This window comes from Fringilla coelebs (genome assembly GCF_963513975.1).
Source record: "Fringilla coelebs genome assembly, chromosome: 3".
Taxonomy (NCBI): Eukaryota; Metazoa; Chordata; class Aves; order Passeriformes; family Fringillidae; genus Fringilla; species Fringilla coelebs.
In genome coordinates this window covers 71342704-71366810 of record NC_140030.1, presented here as the reverse complement: position 1 = coordinate 71366810, position 24107 = coordinate 71342704, and the positions used below count along the sequence as shown (strand labels likewise).

The following is a 24107-nucleotide window of genomic DNA, read 5'->3' as shown; positions in this document are numbered from 1 at the left end:
ACTTCACACAGAATAAATGGGCACTACTTCCTGGCATCTGATATAACACAGATACGAGTACATATCCACAATGGTCTCTGCTGACCCTGAATGACCAAAAGCTTTAATCCAAACTGAATATACAAAAGAAAAAGGGAACTATTTATGGCAGTTTTTTAAATGTAGCTTTCTGACAGCTTCTATTATGCTGATTAGTATTTTACTAGATAATAAAATCTAACTTGAAGTAATTTCAAGGTATCACTGGTGTGAATAAGGCTGGAAAATTTGCAAACTTCTTCTTTTAGGGAAATTAGATTTTGTAGCTATGCTGTCTCTCCATTCCTTCAGACTTAATAACTTTTGAAAGTAATAACTAATTTAAAAAACAAATGGGATAAAGTGTCTGAGAAATTACATTCTTTAAGCTGATATAACCAGGCATACAACTTACTTTTCCTCATTGTCTGCAAGAATTAATCTATTGACATATCTACGTCTGGAGACTCACTGCAAGAATGTGGTGTCTGATCCTGGCAAGAAATGAGTCATGTTTCACAGATCTCCTAGATTTTCTTAGAGCATATGGAAATAGATAATCTGAATAAAAAAGTTGATTTGGGTTTCCACCAGGCCTTTGAAAGGCCACTCACCTGAGGCCTTTGAAGAGCCAAACTGCCATGGAATAATCTTACTATGGATAAATAACTACATAAAATACAAAAAAGAAAATGTAGGGGCAAATGGACATTTTTCATAATGATGAAGTTCATCACCAGATGTCCATCTGCGTCCACACTAAGGGCTATTTTATTCAACTTCACAAATTACACAGAGAAGAGGAGACAGCAAAGTGACAAAGATTGCAACTGATGCTAAATTATTCAGAATAGAAGAAATGCTGAATAGCAAATTTCAGATTCATAGAATTATTAAGGTTGGAACAGACCTTTAGGATCAAGTCCAACCACCAACCAAGCACTTAGAACTTTAATGTTCACCATTAAAACATGTCCTCAAATGCCATAACCATGGTTTTTGAATGTGAAGACTCCACCACTTCCCTGGGTAGTCTGTTCCAATGCTTGACAACTCTTTCTGTGAAGAAAGTTTTCCTAATACACAACCTAAACTTCCCTTAGTGCAACATGAGGCAATATCCTCCTGTTCTATCACTTTTTGCCTGGGAGGAGAGACCAACCCCCACCTGGCCATCCAGCCAATTTTTTACCCAGCAAAGAGTACACTCATCCACACACACAGTGGGAAGCCAGTTTCTCCATGAGAATGCCGTAGAAGACAGTATCAAAGGCTTTACTAAAGTCAAGGCAGACAACATCCACAGCCTTTCCCTCATCCAATAAGTGGGTCACCTGGTCACAGGAGTAGATTAGGCTGGTGAAGAAGGACCTGCCTTTCATAACCCATGCTGGCTGGGCCTGATCCTCGGCTATCCTGTTCATGTTGCATGAAACATCTAAATGAATCCATATTGTGTGTATATATATGTGTGTGTATAAATACATATATATTGCTGGGTTTGGGCAGGACAGGGTTAATTCTCACAATAGCCAGAAGGGATGTGGCTGAGGGGGCATGGCCAGGACCCTGATGTTATTCTGTACCACCTCACCTCATTGCCAGCCACAGAAAAGGAACTCTTGCTCCTGGGGAGAGGGGGTTCCGTCCTGCTGAAAAATTGTGGCAGGGAAGCTCTTCCATATTGTTCATTGTCCCGGTATCTGTGATGAACATTTCTGGGTGTGAATCATTCTCTCTTTCTGTATACTTTTGTTACTGTTGCCGTTAGTGTTTGTTTTCTTATCTCACTGCTGTTTCCAGTAAAATCTTCTTACCTCAATCCATGACCTTTCCCTTTTGTGCCTCCAATTCTCACCTCCATCCTGCTGCAGCAAGAAGGTGGGGGGGGAATGACATGGGGGAGTGAGAGAGAGCAGCAGTCTGGTTTGGAGAGCCTCAGTGGGCACTGAACTGGGGAGAACCATTCCTAAGCCATGACAATATACATACAGCTATGTACATTTTCTATTAAAGGGCTTTTGACGCTGATCAGCCAGGGAGGGAACAGGGTGAATCCATTGCTATTGTTTATGCTGTGTTTTCTGTTGTACTGATCTGCACAGCCAATCACTCGTGTATTTAATAGGTACACTGGGAATTCTGCTCAGTCTCACTACTGGCTGAATGAGGGAGCATGGAGCTAGAGCAGACTTCCCTCTCACAAGCTACCAGACTCAGCAACTACTAACAGCCTCCATAATCACTCCATATTTACCCTCTTCCATGTAGGTGCCAAAGACATGAAGGCCTTCCTGAAATATCCTTACACTTGTCTGTCAATGTACTAATGTACTGCATGGCTCACCACTGCATCCTTTAGGTATTAAAGCTGTTACCCAAAAAAGGAACATCTCTGAGGAGAGGAAATCTGAAAATTATGTTCTTCTAAATACATTTATATCTACAGCTTGTTAAACTGGCTTAGCTTTTCCTTGTATTCTCTCAGCCCCAATGGGAGATTATTTGCTTCACTTTCTGATGATTTTAGAATTCACTTCATCCGATGGTTTCTCTGAACTGTCTTGAAGGAACTATTGCCTAATGCGCTTTTTAGTAAAGCAGTTTGTACTCTGCCAACTGTCACTCAAAGTAGTATAGAAATTCACTTATGTTCCTGCCTATTTAAATCAACAACCACAAGAATGACATTTGCTTGACAAAATTGTTACACCTTAAAAAACAGCTATGAAAAATTTAGCAATACAATTAAATTTATTCTCTTTTGCAATGTTCTTCCTCAACTACAGAATATTCCATTGACATCTGACAGAATTCAGCTGAAATCTGAGATTTTCAGGTCAGTATCCCTGTCAAAATAACAGATTATCACAGTAAATCTGGTTTTATCATCCCATAACAAACTAAGTGGCATTTTTTTTTTCCAAGTGAATGCATCTTGCTATTTCTAGTAAAACTGCAAGAATACTGTACAAAATGTCATGCAGTTTCAGGGAGACTATCTTTTTCAAGGAGAAGGAGGTGGCAGTCTAGAAGAGCAAACCAGCAAGGTATTTCATTGAGAATGGAAACAATGAAACTGGCCTTCCTATGGATCTGTGCTATGGATTGAGCTCTGTGCGACTTCTCTCCTGCCTAATAAGGATTCTGTTTATGCTGCATAACTCATTAAAAGGGTCTTCCTCTTCTATTCAGACACGTACATTTTAAAAAGTACAGCAGCTTATTTGATTTTTTTACTTTTTCCCCTCTGTCTGCAATTGCCCAGAAGGTTCAACATGCTGCACTGGAAGAGACAGAGGACTACATTCTTTGAATGTTGGATAGTCTCTGTTGCTTACAATAGTAAATTAAATTTCACAAATACCCACCAACTACCATATATTTATTTATAACATTTGATAGATTTATTTCTATTTTTTATTTCTATTTTCAGGAAATATTTTCAGGAGTTTTTTCTGTTTTGGGGGACACAACCATTGATGGAATGAACATAAAGGACTTCTACTGCATGACCCCCACAAAAAAGCTCTATAGGTAAATCTCTGACAGAAGGAGGAACATAGTTTTCGTCTAGAGGAAGCTCTGCATGTAGCTAATGACTTATCTCTCTGGGAAGTTTAACATTAAAGATGGTCAGGCTGTAGATGCTCATTGCTTTCTCTCAGACACCTGCTGATGCCATGATTGCTCCAAAGCCAAAAGGAAGGCAACTCTGAAATACAATCACTAATATGATTAGATGGCCAGTGGTATACAGCCAGACCCACTATCTGCGAGCAGAAGAATTCTCTGCCAGGGAGAACAAGGACAAAATATGGAACTCTCTAATACAAAGTGTTATTTTTCTAAAAAGCATACCTCCCTATCCTGATGCAAGCAAAATGCTGTACCAACTTGAAGTACTGTGAATCAAGAAGACAAGTTCTATTGGAGAGAAAGAAAAGGGTTCCAACTTAACCATTCTCTCTTCCATCGAGGGAAAAACTCCAAAACCTAACACCAGATAAACCAAGGGCTGAAATTGTAACGAGGTACTGTGCCTACCCCAAGGCAGAGTGCTGAAATGTAAACTCCTGCCTACTGAGGCAGGTCAGAGATGGTAGATTACACTCTCATTCCTTCCAGCTTCTACTCTAGGGAATACCATAAATATCATAAATGGCCTCTTTTCTTAGTCACTGGTCTGGAAATTTGCAGTTAATTAATTTTACCCCATTCAACATAAAGGTCTAGGACTCTATCCAATTTTTTTTAGTCAACATCCAGCAATAAATGCAAGCTTCCCCAGGCTTAGCTAACACTTCATAAAAGTGATTGACAGCTCCTTCCAAGGTCTCCACAGATCACCCAGAATCACAGCCTGCCCCTAGAACTGCAGAGGGGGTCTTTTATTTAATACTTCTTTCACAGCCTTGCCCAATCACACAATTCAGTTCGGCATGAATCAAATTTTACTCACCCTCACCTAGCAAAAAAGAGTTAAGGTACTTGGTCAGGAAAATATTTTGAACTGGAAAACTTTTTAGGAATAAATTACTACTAATTAATTTACCTGTACTGGAAGAGGAAAAGCTGTGTTCTTCTCTCCTCATCCTGGAAGGAATAAAACCCATTTACCTATTTTCTTTTAGAGTTATTTACACTGATAGGGTATGTGCTTTTTCTACTTAATTTAGCTAACCCTCTTCATCCAAGAATGCAAAAATCAGGAAAGCATATAGGCTGACTCCAAACACTACTGGTTCCAGCATACAGCTACAGAGAAGACAACTTGTGCCCTGCAACTCGTACTTCTTGAAAAATCTGCATCTTCTATGCAGTCACTGATTATAGAGTAAATATATCAAAGGGAACAAGTTTAAATAGTAAATCTTGGACAAAATACGCATAAAAATTCCAGTTAATGTAGCAAACATAAAGTCCTCTTAATAACAAAACTCTACAAAAGCACAAACGGTGTAACTTCTTCATGGCTTTTAAATTACTTCAACCTAGACAGAGTTGAAGTTGAGAAACAGAAAGACACAACATTTTGTAGCAAAAATTACAACAGAAACCAAAGCGAAATGCTAACTAATTTAAGCCCTGGTGCTGCAACTACTTTGCTTACACATCTGTTTGCAAGAGAAAGGTCTTAACCACACAGTGAAATAACTCTGAGAGTCGTGTTTTGGAAAATGGGATGAAAGAATTCTTAGAATACCAGAAAACAAGGCTTCTGTCAAACAGTAGTGATAGCCTTAAAATTCTCCACATGCACTTCTGAAAAAGAAAGGGTTGATTTGTATAACCTAGTAAAACTCAACACTGAACAAAACAACATTGTCTGGGTCTCTTTATGTGGCTGCCTGGGAAATCAGCCAACTGACTGATTTACTTTAATATTATACAGAAAACCTACCTGTAAAATCTATCATGGTAAGCTCTGCACAGGAAGTTCAGGGCAAGGGTGAAGTAGCCAGTTGTCAAGTGTTGTTCTTTTGTTAATAGTCCATTCAAATATGCAGTTCTTCTCGGCAGTTCTCTCTTTAGATTGAAGATGCCTGACAAACAAGAAGCTGTAAGTTAACATCAAAATTTCACTGATCCCAAAAAGCCACCAGAACAAAGCACTGGAATGTAAACTATGAAAATGCAGTTTTCATTTTAGATGACAAGGGAAGCTCTCTTTGTTATTTCTCGACCCTCCAACCTCCCAAGAGTCATGCCAGAGTTGGCAAGTTTTTCTAATTAAGTATTTAAGCATGAAACATGTCCCACATGCAGTCATTCCTTCTAAGAATATGAAAGAATACAAGGAAGAGTGGCCAAAAATATTTTGTGCAATTTATGGAAATACCCATCTACTGTGAGGTAGGTGCACTCTACCTGCTGATGTGCACATTTCATTTGGCTGACAAGGATACTCATCATCTTTGTGAAAATGATGAATAACCTTTAACTCCTTGAGAAATTACTGAAAATGAAAGCCTGACAATGATGGGCCGAACCTGAAGTGATCCATTCTAGTGAGGCAGACAGAAATTGGAATGCATCCCTTCCATAGCCCAGTATTTTTGGGTAACCACTTTGGTGCTTATGGCCAGGCAGGAATCAGTATTTTTTGGTGTCCACACATCACTTCACCCAGATTTAGTATTTCTTGGCGTCCACACATCACTTCACCCAGACAGCTCCACACAAAAATCCTTTTCGCTGCTCCCTTATTTCTCCCCATCAGGAAAGCCTATACAAATATGGAGGCCACATGCATATGGCATTTTGGGATGCAGATGTCTATCAGCATCTTTATTAAACCTGCCAGACCTTCTCAATTTGCTTTGTAACAATCCCCTGGTTGTATATCAACCTCCCCCCCAGTTACATTTGCTATCTGCATCGAGGTATCAGACAGAACAGTTAATCTTTCAATTTGTTGGTTTGCTACATCCTGGAGCACAGTGCTTACTTGAAACAGGTAAAAAGTTCTAGGGAGAGTTTATTATTATAGTATCTCTGCATTTGTGAGATCCCATCTGGAGGGGTCTCCACTGGTACAACTCTGGTGTCCCCACCATAAGAAGAACACAGAAGTAGTGGAGCAAGTTCAGAAGAGGCCACAAAGTTGGTAAAATGACTGCAGCACCGTCCCTACCAAGACAGGCTGAAAAAGTTTCATCTGTTCAGCTTGGAGAAGGTTGTGTGGAGACTACAGCAACCTTCCAGTGTCTGAAGGGGCAAACAGTGATGCCAGAGACGGACTCTTTGGCAGGAACGTAGGGATAGGACAAGGAATAATGGGTAAAAACTGAAAGACGGAAAACTTAGGTTAGATATTAAAACATTTTTTGCACTGTGAGGGTGGTGAGGCACTGGAACAGGTTGCCCAGAGAGGCTGTGGATGCCCCAACCCGGCAGTGTTCAAGGCTGGGCTGGATGAGGCCTTGAGCAACCCGGTCTAGTGGGAGGTGTCCCTGCCCATGGCAGGGAGGCTTGGGACTGATCTTTAGGGTCTATTCCCACACCGTAACATTCTGTTATTGTACTAAAATATTCAGATATGTGAGAGGTTAAGCTAACTGGATAAAGAAGACGCTGTCCCTCAACTAGGAAACTAATTGCCTTTTCCCTCCTCTTCCCTGACCTTAAGTTGTGACCACCCTCGGGCAAACGCCACAGCAGCAGCCTCTGCCTGGCCCCGCCTCCGAGCCGGCCTCAGGCCGGGCAGGGCCCGTCGTGCCCGAGGCCTCGGGAGGTACCGAGGCACCGCCCGGGGCGGGGCGGAGCGGGGCCGAGTGGGGCCGGGGGCGGAGCGGGGCCGAGGGGAGCGGGGCCGGGCCGGGGGCGGAGCGGAGCGGAGCGCAGCGCCAGGCGGGGGTGAGGGCGGAGTGGGGAGCGCGTCATGTCCAAGCACGTGTTTCTCACGGGACCCCCAGGTAATGGGGGCGGGAGCAGCCCGGGCAGCCGGGCAGCGACGGTGGCGCGGCCGAGGGGATGGACTGGGACACGGCCTGGCCTGGCCTGGCTCGGCTCGGCTCTGCCCGGCCCGGCTCTGTCCTCCGCGGCACCGGCGGGGCTGTGAGGCGCTTAGAGCCGGGGGAAGGCGGCTGCTGCCGGGCCCCGAGCTCCGAGGATGCCCCGGGAGCGCCTCCAGCTGCAGCTGGGCCCGGCACCGCCCGCGGTTCCGCTGCTGCGGGCCCGGAGCCCCCCCCCCACCCCCGTGTCGAGGTCAGAGGTGTTGCACTAATGAGTTTGAGTCTAGTGAAGTGCCACTTTACCTCTCCATCCAGTCCTCCAGGCCATGCACTTTTCCAGGTGCTGCTGCTGCTGCTTTGTCCCTGGCTTCTGCCCTGGAGTTCAGTGTTGGGGGAAAAAAACTACCTGCCAGACAAATAATCCTGCTTCAATATAAACTGCAGTGATTAATAATTTCTGAGAGCTCATCTTTCCTATGACTTAATTGTAGTGATTTAGCACTTGCAGCCTCAGTGAAGTGCAGGTGTAGGTAATAACTGCTGTCCCGGATGGGCAGGCCTTGATTGAAGCAGTGAAGTAGTTTGTCATGGTAAGGGAACCTGATTATTGTGGAGGCCGAGTGGGACATTGTATGAGGGTCATACTCTGTGGTTGATAAAGGAATTAACCAGTTATTATTATTGCAGAGTTTTCCTTAGTGCTGTGAGAGTAAAGCAGTGGGCCTAATTCTCCTTTTTGTGAACATCTTGCAGATGCCTGTCTTGACTGGAATTAATTTTAAATCCTGCTGTTGGGCTGAGATAGGAATACATTCCATGCACTTCACAGTGGCTTTCCAGCCACTTGAATAAAGGCAGCCTTCCAGGAGATGCAGAGGTTAGGGCTACTTAGGTCTTGTCTATTTACTTGAAATTGGATTTACTGTTTTGATTAGCCAAATGCCTAACTTCAAGCTTCCTTAAACTAGTTTGAATCACTCTAGCTTGTTTACTAGAGTGATTAGGGCTGTCTCTAATTTTTTTACATTCAATTTACTGAATGAATGTAAAAAAAATGGTGATAGCAAATCCACTTAGCAAAATTAGTATAAATTCACTTACAAGAGACAAGGCCTTGAAAAGATGTTAGGCTGCCACATTTGTAATTTTTTTTGTTGTTCAACTGCCAGGAAACCCTCTTCTTCAAATTTGAGAAGTTTGCTTAGGCATTTGACTACGTACCTTTGAAGCCACAGAATATTTTGCCATTGGTATTCACTATTAGAAAGCAGTTCCTAAATCTCCTTAAAGTCTAAATTAGGAATTTGGTATGTGCATGTTGAAATTATTTCTGTTGTCATCTTTAGGCATCTCATGTTTGGTCTGGGTTCTGTATCTCCAGGAATTTGAAGGTTTATTCTGCAGGATTATTTTCTATCATTTGAATTTTTTACAGCAGTGGTTAAAAATGATGTGATGGCACTAAATTTTGTGAGAGGCAGTAAAGATGAGTTTAAAAGGAGATCATTGAGGGATGTACTTGTGCTATGGCAGAGGAGAAAAACTAAAAGGATGTCTGGAACATTGCCAGTGTTCACATTGTAAAAGGTGCATCAGACTGTGCAAGGAGCTATCAGGTGGCAGGGGTTTTAAGGGGAAGAAAATGAAATTATAGGATCAGAAGATAATTCATGTCAAAAGGGACTTGAGGAAGTTTAAAGGAGTATCAGCTATCAGGCCCGACCAGGTTGCTTTAGGCTTTATCCAGTCGTGTCTTGTAAACATTTGTATGTGTATGTGAAGATTGCACTGCCTCTCTGGGCAACCTCATTCATGGCTTCATTGGCCTCACTATAAACAAGCTTTTCTCTGTATCTAGTCAAAATGTCTCTTGATTCTGTTACCAGAAGGAAAAGTTTTCTGTTGTTGGGACTTTGTAAGGGCTAGGTATCTCAGGGACACTGAGTGCTTCTGATTTCTAGGACATCAGTGGAAGAAGTGTGTCTTTCGTGCCAGTTAGGCATCTGGTAATAGCAGTCAGCTTTGACCTTTTGATCTACAAAAGGGGTGAACTTAGCTCTGATCTTAAAAGTGGTGAATATCAGTGGTAGAAAGGGAGATTTCATCAGTCAGTCTTCCAGCAAGCTTGGATATCAGTTTTGTGCCACCTGCCTTGTGGTAAGTTTTGTGGCCTGCTCATGCATCATTTAAGCTAACAAATTAGTTGGTAGCCTGGGATATCTGTACCGTTCTGTTGTGAAGCTTTACAGCGTCAGTACAGTGTGAATGTTAAAATATACTTCTGTTCTTTTCTACCATGTAGAAAAAGTAATTTGCAACCTTCAAAAGTAATCAATGTTCCTGCTGAACTGAATCATTACTGTGGCATTTAAAAAAATGGGCTTTTAGTGCAGAAGAAGATTAATGCTGTATGCTTTTTTCCATTCTTTATTTTTAGGGGTTGGAAAGACTACTTTGATCCAGAAAGTCACTCAAGCTCTGAAATCCTCAGGCGTTCCCATTGATGGATTTTACACACAGGAAGTTAGAGAAGGTGGCAGGAGAACAGGATTTGATGTTGTCACTCTGTCTGGAAACCGAGGACCTTTATCTAGAGTCAGGTATTGAAGTTTTAATAACTGTAAGCAGCTTATTGTTTTATGTGTCTGCTCCAGTCCTTTGGACTGGAGCATGTTAAATGCTCCTCCAGAGGAGGATTTCCAGCACACATGGCTTTCAGGGTCAAGTTCTTTGCTTGGTTTTTGTGTCCTGGCTGATACCTGTATTGTATATATAGGCAGTGTCTGTTGCACAGTGAAATATTGAAAATGTGCTGGACAGAGGTGTTCTCCCTTACTGGCTATTTTACACCAGATAGAGGAAACACTGCTGAGGCCAAGTCCCTTTGGGATGAAGTTAAGTAGCTTACTGTGGGCAGGGAGAAAGATTTTTGTATTTCCACTCGCTGATTTATGGAGACAGAAGTGGAAAATGAAAAGGGAAATTGCATATAGCATTGTTTTAAAGAACATTTGACTGTTCTTTAAAACAAAAGTCATCTGAATTAAAAAAAAAAAAAAAAGGATTTCAGAGCCCCAGAGGGGGCCCTCTGAAGTGCAGAGAACCTCACACTCTCTCCTGATTCACTTGACTTAAATTTTCATACTTAGTGCAAAACTTGGTCTTTGTCCAGTGTGACCTTAGCATCTCATTCACACAGAGTTGATGTGAAAATAGTTTGCACTCTGCTAATAACAGAGGTGCACCTAGCACAGTGTGGTACAGCACGCGCAAAGTGAGTATTTTTCCAAGATGTAGGGTTTTGCAGCCCATACTGATGCTGCTATGGTGCTATCTGTAGTGTCACATAACAAAATTCAAAGATCTGAACTGCAGACATGAGTTTTTATTTCAATGTAAATGTATCTGCTGACTTTTAAATGCCATTGTCCTTCTATACGCTGTTGAAATTTGAGCTTGCATAGTTGTGAAGGATGCATATGGTATATTTATTTTCTGACAGCAAGCTATCTGCAGTATGACTTACTGCATGGCTTAGAATTTCTTTCCTTTCCTTCTTAGGAAGAATTAAGGGGATTTGATTTATTTGGATAAGTTCTTATAAATTCACTTGAAATGAGTTTCGTGAATTCTCACTAAACTCAGTACTTTGAAGGATCTGTGTATCTCTTTTTCAGTCCCAGTTCTGATTCTTCTGCCTCAAGACGTGAATACCGGGTTGGACAATATGTTGTAGACCTTGTTTCATTTGAGCAGTTGGTTCTACCTATGCTGAGAAATGTGAGTATTCTATGAAAGCTGCTGATTAATGTATGCTTTATGATAGTCAGTGTTATTGGAAGGTCCTTTTATGCAGCTAGTTTTTGATACTAATTAATGACCTATTTCTTGGGTATTGCTAGTTCTGACGTAAGTCAGGGTCAGGAAGCTGGAGGGACAAATCTGGCTTGTTCTCTTGTCATTGATGGAGAGATTGCAGTTCTGTGAGCAGGACCTCCTTGACCTGAAGAGGCAGCAGGTAGAAATTTCTTCCTATGTCACTGTCTCATACTGGAAAGCAAACAAAATGCACAAGTGGCTTACCACAGACAACTGGATGGAATCAGTGGGCTAAAAAAAACGCTTTTGCTGCTGCTCTTCTTTACAGACTTTTTTTTTCCCCTCTTCCTCTGATTCCCATCTTCTGAGAGTAGAATTTGTGTCTTGAATCCAGTGAGTATTTTTGATTACCATTGAATAAATACCTGCCGACTGATAATACCAGCCTGATTATTTGGGATTTAGCCTGCTGCACAAGGAGTGCTCTGGCTGTGACAAGACTTCCCACACAATCTTTTTGCTATCCTTTTGCTAATATTCTGTCACTGCTTTTTTCTTTGCCTTCCTCTCTCTCACTCCAACCTTTCCCCTCTCCAAAATTAAACAAGAACAGATTTGATTTTGGCAATAACATACCACAAACAGTGTGCAGCAGCTGCTGAACTGTACTACTAAAAAAATCCTGTTGTGTTTTTTCTACACTGCCAAAGCTCAAGGGGGCAAGGGAGAAGGGATTTTTTGGTGAACTTAAAACAAAAAGCCCAAAGAGGTGCAAGGAGCAAAAATGAGACTGAGGATCTAATTCTTGTTTTTGTCAAAGAACATTGAAGTCTGAGAGTAGGAAAGCAAGGATGTTTGGGCAAGGGAGAAGGGAGGTAATAAGAAAATCGGCCAACTTTTATGTGTTAAATTTCACTGTAACCATATTATGATGTTAATAAATAGAAAGATAGTTTATTTTAAAATACCTCATTAGGCCAGTGCTGTACTTTGAATCCTTTTACCACTGAAATCCAGGAGAGATCTTCCTAGAAAAGTGTTAGCAGTGTTAATTTTTTCCCAATACTTATATAGCTTTCTGCAAGTACAAGAAAGTAGAGAAGAACTGGGGCCAGCAGAGTCACACAGTGCATGTGCCCATGCTCATAGAAAGTGCTGTATATCAGTTTTGTGGGAATGTGGTCACGCATGAAGATGGCCCAAAATGGAAGAGGAGAGTGAGGAAGATGAGAGAACTGAAATAAAGAGATACAAATGAAGAATGAGGGTAGCAGCGTCACAGATATGTTCTGGTTTTATGAGAGAGCAGCACAGAATGGACACAAGCCCATTTAGGCTTGAGGACAATTTCAACTCTTAAGGCTTTTTTCACTCCAGTGAGAATGGGCTAGATCCTACAGTGGAAGACCTCTCTGGTTCTGCAAACTTTATCAGGCAGGATAGATAGTTTTTTCAGGTTTTTTTTTTCAAAGTAAAATACTCTCTTCCTCAATATGTGACCTAGTGTCTAGTATTGGCTTTTTGGCTCACTGATCTATGAAAGGATTTTTAGATAAAACAGCTACTCAGTAGGGACTGAGCTTGAAAGGATTTTAGGATGCATGTTATACAGAAGCAAATACTTTGCCTTCACAAGGGGATATGTTTCGATCTTTTTTCTTTTTTTCTTTTTTTTTTTGGTTTCTGTACTATATGGCTTCTATTGGTACATATTCGTGGATCTATAGTGGTTTTGCATTGAGTTGATTTTCTCCTCACTTCTACTAATAATGGAGTACAATTCTCAGTCACTTTTACCAAAACAGGGTAGGCAGTGCAGTTGAAGAGTTCCTCTGCCTTGTGAGCTGCCTATTCCTCAATAGCAATCACCCTTGTTTTCTCCTGGGCTTCCCTGCTGCTCCAGCTGCCTGCAGCATGGCACTGCTTGGCACAGCATTCACTTCATGGCAAAAACAAAGAAGCTGCGAATGTGGTTAACTCTGTTTCTCCTGCTATCCAGTGGCTAGGACTCCAGAATAAGGTTTATCCCAATATCTGTCTGCTCTAATGTGAGAGAGGCTTGCAAATGACTTGGTTATTATCCAGACAGCTTTGAAGACAGCCAATAGCTCTGAGTGAAATGCTCCATCATCCCAACTACAAGAGGAGAAGCTTCCAAATCTAGATTTATTGGAAGTCTTCTTTTTAGATACCTGTTTTGTGTGACTACTGTTCACATAATTAAATGTAATCACTACATGCATAATTTAGTGTGAAGAGTAAAGTTTTTAAGAATTGCTGACCCTCAGAATGATTGAGAGCTGCTTGTAGTCAAAGTGCAGTTCTTAATTGTCAAGTAGCTCATATGGTACCATTGTGAGAATTCTGCTTTAAAGAAAATCTGATGTTAAGGATATTTCCTATTGTAGTTGGTATTTATACTATATGGTTGTTTCCATCCTTCCAAAAATCTGTCCTAAAAAAGAAATTAAGATTTGTAAGTCTGTCATTTACCAGCAGTAGCTTTGACTTCCTGCTCTCCCCAGTATTACGGTTGAATTTGTTTCTTTTGGAGGTATTTCTTTTGTCAGCATAGAGATTACGTCTGTCGCTTGTTCTAAGTTTTGCTGTTTACAGTCTCTTGGTGCACTTTTTCACAGGTAAACAGTGGTGGTGACACAGAGAAAAGAATTTGTGTCATAGATGAGATTGGTAAAATGGAACTCTTCAGCCAGGCTTTTATTCAAGCTGTTCGTCAAACGCTGGCTGGCTCGGAGACTGTGGTGCTTGGAACTATTCCAATACCTAAGGGAAAGCCACTGGATCTTGTTGAAGAAATAAGGAGTAGGAAAGATGTTAAAGTGTTCAATGTGAGTAATATTTAATATCCTTAAAGAGCCTTCTGTTCTAGGTTACTGGTTTATATTTGGCTCTGTTTAAAAACTGTTACTGCCAATTGATAGCTGTGGGTAGCTTGCATGAAATAAGTTTTTTAGTTTCCATTTTATTGTTAACGGGCAGGTGTTCACCTTATTAAAAAAAAATCCCATTTGGCACTAACTGTTGCTGTCTCACACAGCTGGCTTTGCTTGTGTGGAGCTGCAGAAGTAATGCTATAGTTGTTTTAAAAGGTTTCTTTGCTGTAGTATTATTACTGTATAGGTATTCATTATTCCTAAGAGTTAAATCTTATAAAGTACAGATTTTTAAGCTTTTTTTGGTTTTTTTTTCAGACTGGCTTGCAGAAATATTACCAGTAGTCATATTCAAAGAAAAAATAAAAAAGCAGCAGTGGAGTTTGCAGGAATGATTTATAGAAGAAAGACAGTTGTAAATGGAGTGTACTTTCTCTGGAGTCAGTGAACCAATTTTGGAATTCATTATGTTACTTTTACAGGCATAATTTTCAGAATATTAGGGCCTTAGAGTACATTTCTGATGCGTTACAGGACAGTTCTCAAAAACTTATTACAGCAAAACTTAGCCTGTTCCTAGGAGTGCATGTGTGAGGTTTCCTTAACATCAGTATGTGTCCTCGATGCTTCACAAAAACAGAGGCACCTCTCACTCCTTTGATTTAAGTTGTTTCCTATTTAAAGCTGGCTTAAAAACCTGCAGTGCTCAAAGGTCCTCAGCTTTACTTTAACTGAGGGTCCCATCATCATCTTCAGTTTCTATTTTTATATTAAATACTGATTTAATTAACTGCTAAAGGAACAGTAGGAGCAAAGATGAGAGATTATTCCTTTCCTTGCATAAGCATTCAACTCCCTTCATTCCTTTCAGAGATAAACCCCCAGGTTTTTCCACTACCGAGCTGATGTGTGTCTGTAGTCAGGCTGTTGAACAGGAATGCACAAAAATGGGAATTTTGCATGAGCAGCTTTACAGGGGTAGGACTGGGGAAGACGGGATGGAGAAGCCTTGCTGAAAGTACCAGTCATTCAGTGCTTGGGCTGCAGTCAGGGCAGGGCATGGTGCATGCATTTGGTCCTCTTGTGAGGGGAAGTGGGGCTGGAATACAGCATTTGGCTTTTCAAGGAAGCTTTTGAGGCTTCTACTGTCTTGTTTTATCAGGTGATATTCAGAGGGCATGGGCTACTCAGCCCTTGGTTTTCAGCTTTATCAGTCTGGTAAATCTTTCTCTCAAGTACTCACTCCAGCCAGCAAAAGTCTTTCTGTAAATTTCAATGGAGCGTGTTTTCTTTAGCTAAAAGATGTTTACTAAAACAATGACCCATCCTGTTCATGCTGCTGAGATTAGGACATGCATGTTTCTTTAATGAAATAGACTTCTCTGGTGAATCCATTAACCAAAAGCATGGATGTGAAATGTGTGATAGACTGCAGTTATTCCCAGGTGTCATAGACCTGCTGAGCTGAAGTCTTGTGCAGGAGAGCATCTGTCTCTCTTGCTCCAGTGACACACTACATGCTCTTTCCCAGCTGGTTCAAATGTGTGCATGACCAGGAGCAGAACCTGCCCGTGGGGAGTCAGAGGTGTTAGTAGCTGAAGTGGATACTGGGTGACCAGCTGTTTTCTTCAAGGGCTGTGGCATGGGGAAACCTGGAGTGCCCAAATAGCTCACAGTCAGTAATTTCTTACTAACATGGATGGTGCCTGTAAGTGTACAGAAGTAGGTGGCTAAATTCCAAAAACATTCTGCCTGCTTTGTCACTCAATATGGACTTAAGCTGCATTCATATAGGTCATCTCAGTTTTTTCATCCTGCTCCTAGTGTCACAAGGACAGTTCTGAGGAGAGAACAGCTGTTTGTTGTTTTACAGTCCCTTCTGTCTTAAAAGCATATTTTGTTGGTGTAAGTGGGCCCAGATGCCCTAAAAGCAATTCAGCATTTGGTCCCAAATGTTTAATTTATTATGTTTAGGGCACTTAACGATAGGAGCTCTGATATTTAACACATTTGTTTCTATTATTACCCAGTTCCATTTTGCTGAGAACTAAACTTCCCAGTAAAACTACAGAGGCTCTTTTTGCACTGCTTGCATCTGTGTAGTTCTGCAGACATGGTGGCATGAATAGGATCAGGTTATCCTTAGCAGCTGGCAGATACTAATTTTCTCACATTTTCCCACCTATTAATTTTGCTTGCATGAAACCCATTAGTGAAGTATGGTTGCATATGCCTGTTAAGAAACAAAATAGTTAAATGGATAGGGAGAAGAAAAGGTTCCATTTGAACAGATTGTACATGAGTGGTTTCCTTGACGGTATTTTTAACAGTTAGAGGAAGAAAGCTTTTGTCCTCTGTAGTTGCCTGCTTGGAGTCTAGGTGGCAATTTCCTCCAAATTACATAAATGCTTAATATAAGCAGCATCTACAGTTATTTTCAACTCCTTTCTAAAAACATACCCATCTGTTTGTACATTCAGTACAGATACTGGGAGGTTTGTTCTCTCTGGGAAAGCTGCCTGCACAGAATGTCTCCAGATCTTAAGAGGAGACTTATATCTATCAAACAGCCTTTGTAAAACAGTTGTGAAATTTTCCTAGCACTTGGCGCTTTCTCACTGCTGCTCTCACTGGACTTCTGGCATATAGGTATGGAAAAAGGATAGATAAAATGTAGTATTGTTTCTGTTGGCTGTGAGGGAGTGGGAAGAGCTATTAAATGTGCAGAAGGTCCTTTGAAAGTCAGGATATCAGTACACTTGCTGTGAGATTTAGTTTGGCTCATCAATGCTGTGTATTGTTTACCTCGGGGTCCCAACAGCCTTACTGAAGAGCATTCTTTGTTGTCTTGCTATCTTTGTGGGGTTTTCTGTTTATCTTATTAAGCTTGGACTGATTCTCAGTAAAAACAGTGACATTTTCAGACAGATTTCCTTTTCATTACTCTTCTCCCCTCCCCTTTTTTTTTCAGTGTCACATTTTCATTAGTCCCATGTTAATCTGCTGTCTTGAATTCAGCAGTAGGTGAGACCACTGTCTGTAGGTTTTACAGTGCTGGTTTACAGCACTTGGATAGGATGTGGGTGACTGTAAATAGTGGTAGCTCCTCAGGCCAAATTCCTCAGATAGAACTGTCACCTATTTAACAGCAGCAATAATAATAATAGTAATACTTTGCCCTATTCATTATTGACTGAGTACTGGAAGGGATACAGACTCTTGTGCTCACATCCTAAATGCAGATACAGGGAGTGCAGTGAACCTTGCTGGTAGAGTTTTATGCTGTGCATGGTGTTGTGTCTCTTTCCTCATCAAACAGCTTTCCTACAACTTTGTATGAGTGGCCTTTCTTATTTTTTCTGCTCATGTGTCTTTGTCTGATTTCTTCCTGCCCTCTCTGCAGGGATCTGAACAATGGGGAAATTTTCTTAGACTTTTTAAAACGAAGCTTTTGCTGATGCTTCACAGTTGCTTGTTACCCCTTTACAACCCCAGTGACCGCCCCAGGTTTTGTTTGAGTGAGTAATGCGTGGCACTGTGGGTCACAGGGCTCTGGATCAGGACCCAGTCTGTCAGGAAGGGATAATTTACACACACACAGCCCCCAGCTCTGTGTCCCTGGGAGCTGAGCTGACTAGCAAGCACCAGCACTTCCTTGGCAGTTTACAGTCATCTGTATTCACATATGCTGGACTTAAAGCCCAGCATTCCCATGGGCTGGTCAGCCAAAGGCATACCTCAGTGTGCTACAGAACACCCCAGCTTGCTCAAATAGTTTTATTTCTTTTCCAAGGTGTTTCTTTCCTGTAGCAATAAGGTTTCTCAGAGTACAGAGTTATGCTGCTAAGACTGTTTTAATTTTTTTTCTTTGCAGATGTTTTTGACTAGGTGTTTTTGAACCTATCATCCTAATAAATAAAACCCTTTGAAGCAATGAAGGCATAAGAACTCCACTTTATATTAGGAAAGTTAAATTTGGTAGTTGAAAAGGATTTCTAGTAATGACAAAAGTACATGCTGGTTCTTTGAGTGATTCTTGTTAGTTACTCAAGTCCTGAATAATGCTTCAAAATACCATGGGCAATTAAATCAAAAGATCACTAAATATTCAATTGCAGCTTTTGTGGGTTTAGCATACTGTGTTCTCAGTAGCAGAAGAAGGCAGGTGTTTGACACTCAACATTCCTGTACTGAAAAAGAAATGCATTGCAATTTCTGCTTTGATTTGTTTTTGAAGTAAACATTTGTATAGAAGCTGTTCATGAAATTACATCAGTTTTAATTTCTCTTTCTCTAGGTTAGTAAGGAAAACAGAAACAGCATTTTGCAAGACATCTTGGCAGCTGTGGAATCCTGCAGAAAATGAAGACCTTGTCTGTCCTGTAAACACAAAACTTTAATTTCAAGAAAACATTACAACATTTCGTGGATGGTTTAGAGTCTGTCCTTCCTGGTTTTGTCCCCTCAAGGCTTTACTGGAGCCTTCAGGGTAAGCAGAGTAAAGCTGGCAATACTCTAAAATGGGATGGCAGGATTGTAATTTATTCAGTTCACTGAATTGGAAAAAAATGGAACAGATGTGTAGCTAACATCCAGTTCTAATCTGGGTGTTGGGAACTTTGGTGGTCAACTCTGATCCAAGTTACATGTGAAAACAACTAACTGTAAAATCTGTTTGAGATCTTAGTCTTTCTGAGTGTGTTCAGATCATTTCAGCTTCTGCCTACAGATGAGTTCAATATCTGCAACATTGCCCTGGTGCAACAGAACAGAACCCTGTCCAAAATGTAGATGAGTCCTGTCTGGTTTATGTAGGAGTGTAGCTGTTGGTGACCCAGCTCAGGTGAATTCAGGTGTGTTTTAGCATGGGGGCTGACAAATCAGCAGGTAGAGGCAATAAGCAGATGTGCTCTCTCCTCCTACCCCTAGGCACCCCTGTCTGCAGTTGCAGTATGAGGAGGGTTATCCAGAGTTTCAAGGAAACTTCCTGTAGTCATGAGTGACATTTACACAATTCCATTTTGGGAGGAAAATTAGCCAAATCTACCCTCTCTTACCTGGCCCAGACAATAATTGATAAGAGGACTGCATTTTGAATTAATTTTCAATTTTCTGGTGGCAATCCTATCCCACACCCCCTTACAAATAATATATATAAAAATCTTCAAGTCCATGAAATTGATCAAATCTTGTGTTTTTCATGCTAAGTTTGTTAAGTCATGATTGACTTAATACTGCATTTGTCTATATTAATTTTACAATCTGTTATGTTTATTGACACTTATTTTTGTTTGGGGTTTTTTGACTCATTCCATTCTGTACATGCTTAATGGTGCAATAAGAAGTGTTTGAGAGTATTAGACAATGTGTTTCCCTGTGAGGAGTGCAAATGTGTTCAGCAAAAGTGCTGCCAGTTAATCAGTTTTTCATGTTTGAAAACAGAATTCCCTCCCAGGTGCACACTGTTCATTGTAAAATTTATGGTCCTCTCTGGCTGAAGAAAGTTGATAAAAATTCAGTTTTTTTTAAACTTTTTTTTTGTTCAGTTCAATGACTGTTGAAATGAGCAAACTATTTAAAGGCATCTTCAAGTATCATTTTATTGATTTATTTCTGTAAAACTGACACCAGAGTTGTATATGGCTGGATGGGGACAGGTATTTTTACAGACACCCTGCAGACACCTCCTAGGAGCATAGAGGGAATGTCCTTTTTCTTTCCTGTATGCAGAACAAGGGTCCATAGGTGGTAGGAAGTGCATGCCATGTTAAAGGATGCCATGGGCTCATTCCCTCACTGCCTTGTTAGGACTACCTGTCTGCCCAAATCCATTTAGATGGTAGTACTGTCTTCATCATGTATGGGGAAAAATAAAACTCCTCTTAGGATCTCCACTTGGCAATGTACAGCTCCTGGCTGCTATTTGCTAAATAAGGTTGTGCTCTAAAGACACACTAATCCTTTAATTACTTCGGCCATTCTACTCAGACAAAACACCTTTTTAGATGTGGAGGACTTGGGACCAAAGTAAACTTTGTCAGGGCTGTGTGCCATAGGTTTTTAAACAGAAACCTCTCTGCACCTAAGTGTTGGATGCCCTCCTGTTTCAATGTTAAGTCTCTTAAGCTGTAAAATATCCTGCAAAAGAATAGTTCTTTCAATGATTAAAGAGTTATCCAAAATCTAGCACAGTTTTAGTGGGACTGCTGTTGAGTCTTAAATGAGGAGTGACCTTTAAAGCTAAATAAAAAATTGAGAGATTTGACATTTCTCTGGTAGAGGCCAAAGAGGGGTGTTCTGTTAGGAGTCAGTTGTCTGAATTCTGGTTCAGCCAGTATTGCTGAGAAACCACTTGAAGTGCTGTTTATTCCCCATAAAAGTAGATATATTGCCCTGCATGTAGTGCCACGATGCTTACTGTAGTCCCATCATTTAGTACAGTAGGAAGAAAAAAACCCTAAACAATTACAACAAGAAGTTTGGGGAACATTTGATCCGTGCCTATAGTACTTTTAATCCATTGTCTCATGGTTTTGTACTGAGGCTAGATAGTCACTAGAAAATGCAGGTGGATTTTTCCTTCTCTGGAACTCAGACTGAAATATCAGCCCTTTTAAGCTAATGCATATTTTTGCTACTGATATCAGTTTATCTTGTTTTCTTCTACCTATCTCAAGATTGGTGATTGTCATTAATTTGTTGTCCTTTTTTAAAGCCCATTTTCTCTCTGAGCTAGAGTGCTTTTCAAGAGAAATAAAGAGAGATTCTGTGATCTGTGTTCAGCAGGAGAATGTAGATGACCTTAACAGTCATGTCTGGCCTTTAAATCTCAGATGGTCCTGAAGATACAATTTACCTGTTTCAAATATACATAGAGTGAGTGAGAAAGTTGGAAATACAACTGCATGTAAGTTTTTATGACAACCGGTGTTTACTTTAAAGGTAAAATTTTATTGTTCGGTCTTGGCACTAGTAAAATACTTTGAAGGCCTTGAGAGCACTGTAACAGCAAACGGAACATTCACAATTCCCCTGATGGGCTGATTTTATTGATAGCACACATTTGTTGAAAAGCACCTCTGATGTACCAGCTAGAATCCAGATGACAACATTAGTGCACCTGCCGGTTTTAATTGGTGCAAAAAAGGGGTGAATGTGAGGTACCAATTACTGTCTCAAAGCCTGAGAATCAAGGATGTTTTTGGCACAAGTCTTGTAATTCCAGCATAAAATTGCACACAGCATGGAATAAACAGGGCTTGCATTATTTATCATGCATGAGGCAATTTTTGACTTGTAAAACTGAGTGAGAGAGGTGAATCTTTGATACTGGACCTACTGCAAAGTTAATTATAAGTAATATGTCTGTGTTGCAGATTTAAGGAGGTACAAGCACTAGTGAGACATGGTAATTAAGAACCAGCTCCTAATCCAGGGAGTAATCTAAATATGGCAATAATTGGGTATTTTAAAAAAATGCATTGAAGGGAAGATGATTATTACATGCTGGAGAATCTCACTGGTATTTCTAATCTTCTATAATGAGCTGCACAAAATTCAGCTATTCTTTAACTTAAATTTTCCAGTAAGAGAAGAGCCATCAGTTGGTGGGCTGGAGGCAAATGCAGATGACATTTCTTACCTTATTCTAATAAGCAGTTTTTATAAAAAGCTATGAATGACATCACAGAGTGACCTAAGAACTTAATAGTGTCAGAATGTCATTAATAGATATTATCTAATCATCATGTTAAGGGAAAAAGATTCACACTGGTAAGTCCTTTTCATTGAGATTTGTTTTCAGTGAAGTGAGTACCAAGATTTGGGAATGAGGTGTGTAGCAGTGTGATGTCATAGTTGGTCTCAGGTAGCTCTGTCCTTTCCCAGGTGCCAATCACCTTCCTTCTCCCCACCCCTCACCCCTGCTGGTGCTGTCTGTCAATCCTGGCATTCCAGAGGGGCATCAAGTGATTGGCAGAGTTCAGAAGATGCCCTGCATCCCTGGGGGCCATTGGCCCACCCAGGTGTCCCTTGCACCTGACACCTGCCCACCCTGCACCTGGTTGGTGGGATCCCTACTCCTTCCCTCCCCTTCTGCTAGAGCTTAAAAGAGCTAGCAACCACACGGTTCAGTATTCTGTTAGTGCTGTTACCGGATTCAGGAGCCTGCCATCGGAATAAACTCTGGATCGAACTCTCTGGCAGAATCCCCTCTTTTCCTTCACCATTCGCCTTAAAGCATCTGCACGGAGGTAAAACCGGAGCTTTGCCTGTCTGGGCGTGTCCCTAGGGCCAGCTGCAGCTTTCAACAGCCAGAGGCATCTCTGAGGTGAACACCGCAGTTGCCACCTTTCGGCCAAGCAGTAAAGGCTAGACAAACCCGGGCAAGCCCCATCTGGACATATATTGGAAATTATTTCCATAGAGGTGAGGCTTTGCAACAAGAACTTCAGTTCCTCACAGAAGTGCATGACACTACAAAATTGAGGGAACAGCCAGCACCTCTGGTTTTTATTTTTGGATGAACAGAAATGTACTTTGCAGACTATGTCCATCACAGGTTCCTGCTTGCTTGCTGTGGTGGGAAACAGCTGGGCTGAAGGTCAGGCTGGGGCTTGCCAGTGTTCCTGGTGGATGTGAGCAGTTCAGCACCCTGTGCTTGGCTTCAGTAAAAAGTTACTGAGTCATTTTGCCAGATCTTCAGGCCATCTTTCACCATTATGAGTGTAGCAACTGATTCTTCCTATATGATGTAAACAAGAGACTGTTTGGGAAAGGAAATTTTAGGAAAACAAAATGTGGGGGAAGGTAAGTATCCAGTGCTCACTGCAAAGGCTGAAGTATTGTGTTTATGTTTGTTTTACCATATACTCATTATCCTCCCTCCTGTAACCTGTTGTATTTTTCCTGTTCCTCTGTGGTTGCTGAGGCAGTGTGAATAAAATCACTCTTAGTGTTTCTTTTCAGCAGTGATGTTATCTGAGGTTACGCTGGGGGGGAGGCAGAAAAGGCCTCCATCTCTTCATCCCTTCTGGCTTGTCTATGAAAGAACTGCATGTACAAATGGTCTTGTGGATTGAGCATTAGATTTCCTCAAAGGATGCATTCAGCTTGCTAACAAGATGGGAACATCACTATTTTCATATTGTAGAAAGAAAAACATTCTGGACTGGCTGCTCTGGAAAAATCAATCATAGCACCTGATACAAAAAACCCTGATGGAACTCTTGGTAAACGGTCCTTACATGGTGGTAGCAGCATCCTTCCTGCATCACAGCTGTAGCAAGAGATCAGACATGTAGGCAAACTGTTAAGCCAGAGCAGCTTTAAGGCCAAGTTTTAACAGTATTCAGCATTGTGAAACCCATCCGCAGGGTCACAGATGACATAAAAGCTGTGAAAATTGCATTTGCTTTTCATTTAAAGGCCGAAACCTGCTCCAAAACTGGTGTATTTCCATCTTGCAACTCTGAGGCACCTCGTGTGTGAGATTAAGTATCAAGCTGTTTTTCAGGAGTAAAGGTGTCACTCAAAGCCTTTATGTGTGTAGGCACTGGTGCTGAGGACTTGGGTGCCTTTTGGTGTTATGCAGAACTGTTTGGAGCAGCTTATTGTTCAAATTAGGCTTTGTCTAAAGGTTAGGTTCCTTTTATTAGCTTGGTGTGCATCAGAGCCCTTAAATGCACTTTCTGTCCCAAGCAGAGTTCACTGTGTGTATCTCTACCTCATGCAAAAATGGGGGAGTTTAAGATGTGTTTAATCAATACAACCTCATGCCTAGTTGCAGGTTTCATTTCTAGCCATTATGTCAGTTTATTCTCTAGGACTGTCTCATATTTGAAACCGATGCATATAGCAGTAGTCTTATTACTATAACAGCAGACTATCTCCAAAAATATGGAGAAAAGTCACATGGGAG

The 24107-nt window shown here is 41.1% G+C and overlaps 1 protein-coding gene across 1 annotated transcript; it reads left to right on the top strand.

The window, feature by feature from the left end:
• Nucleotides 1–7335: 7335 nt before the first annotated feature.
• On the top strand, nt 7336–23056 carry NTPCR (nucleoside-triphosphatase, cancer-related). The gene is made up of 5 exons (XM_084202001.1): nt 7336–7436; nt 9913–10075; nt 11153–11255; nt 13934–14143; nt 18486–23056. The coding sequence occupies exons 1-5, from the start codon at nt 7403–7405 to the stop codon at nt 18552–18554; spliced, it is 579 nt and encodes a 192-aa protein (XP_084058127.1). The 5' UTR covers nt 7336–7402; the 3' UTR covers nt 18555–23056.
• The last annotated feature ends 1051 nt before the right edge of the window (nt 23057–24107 follow it).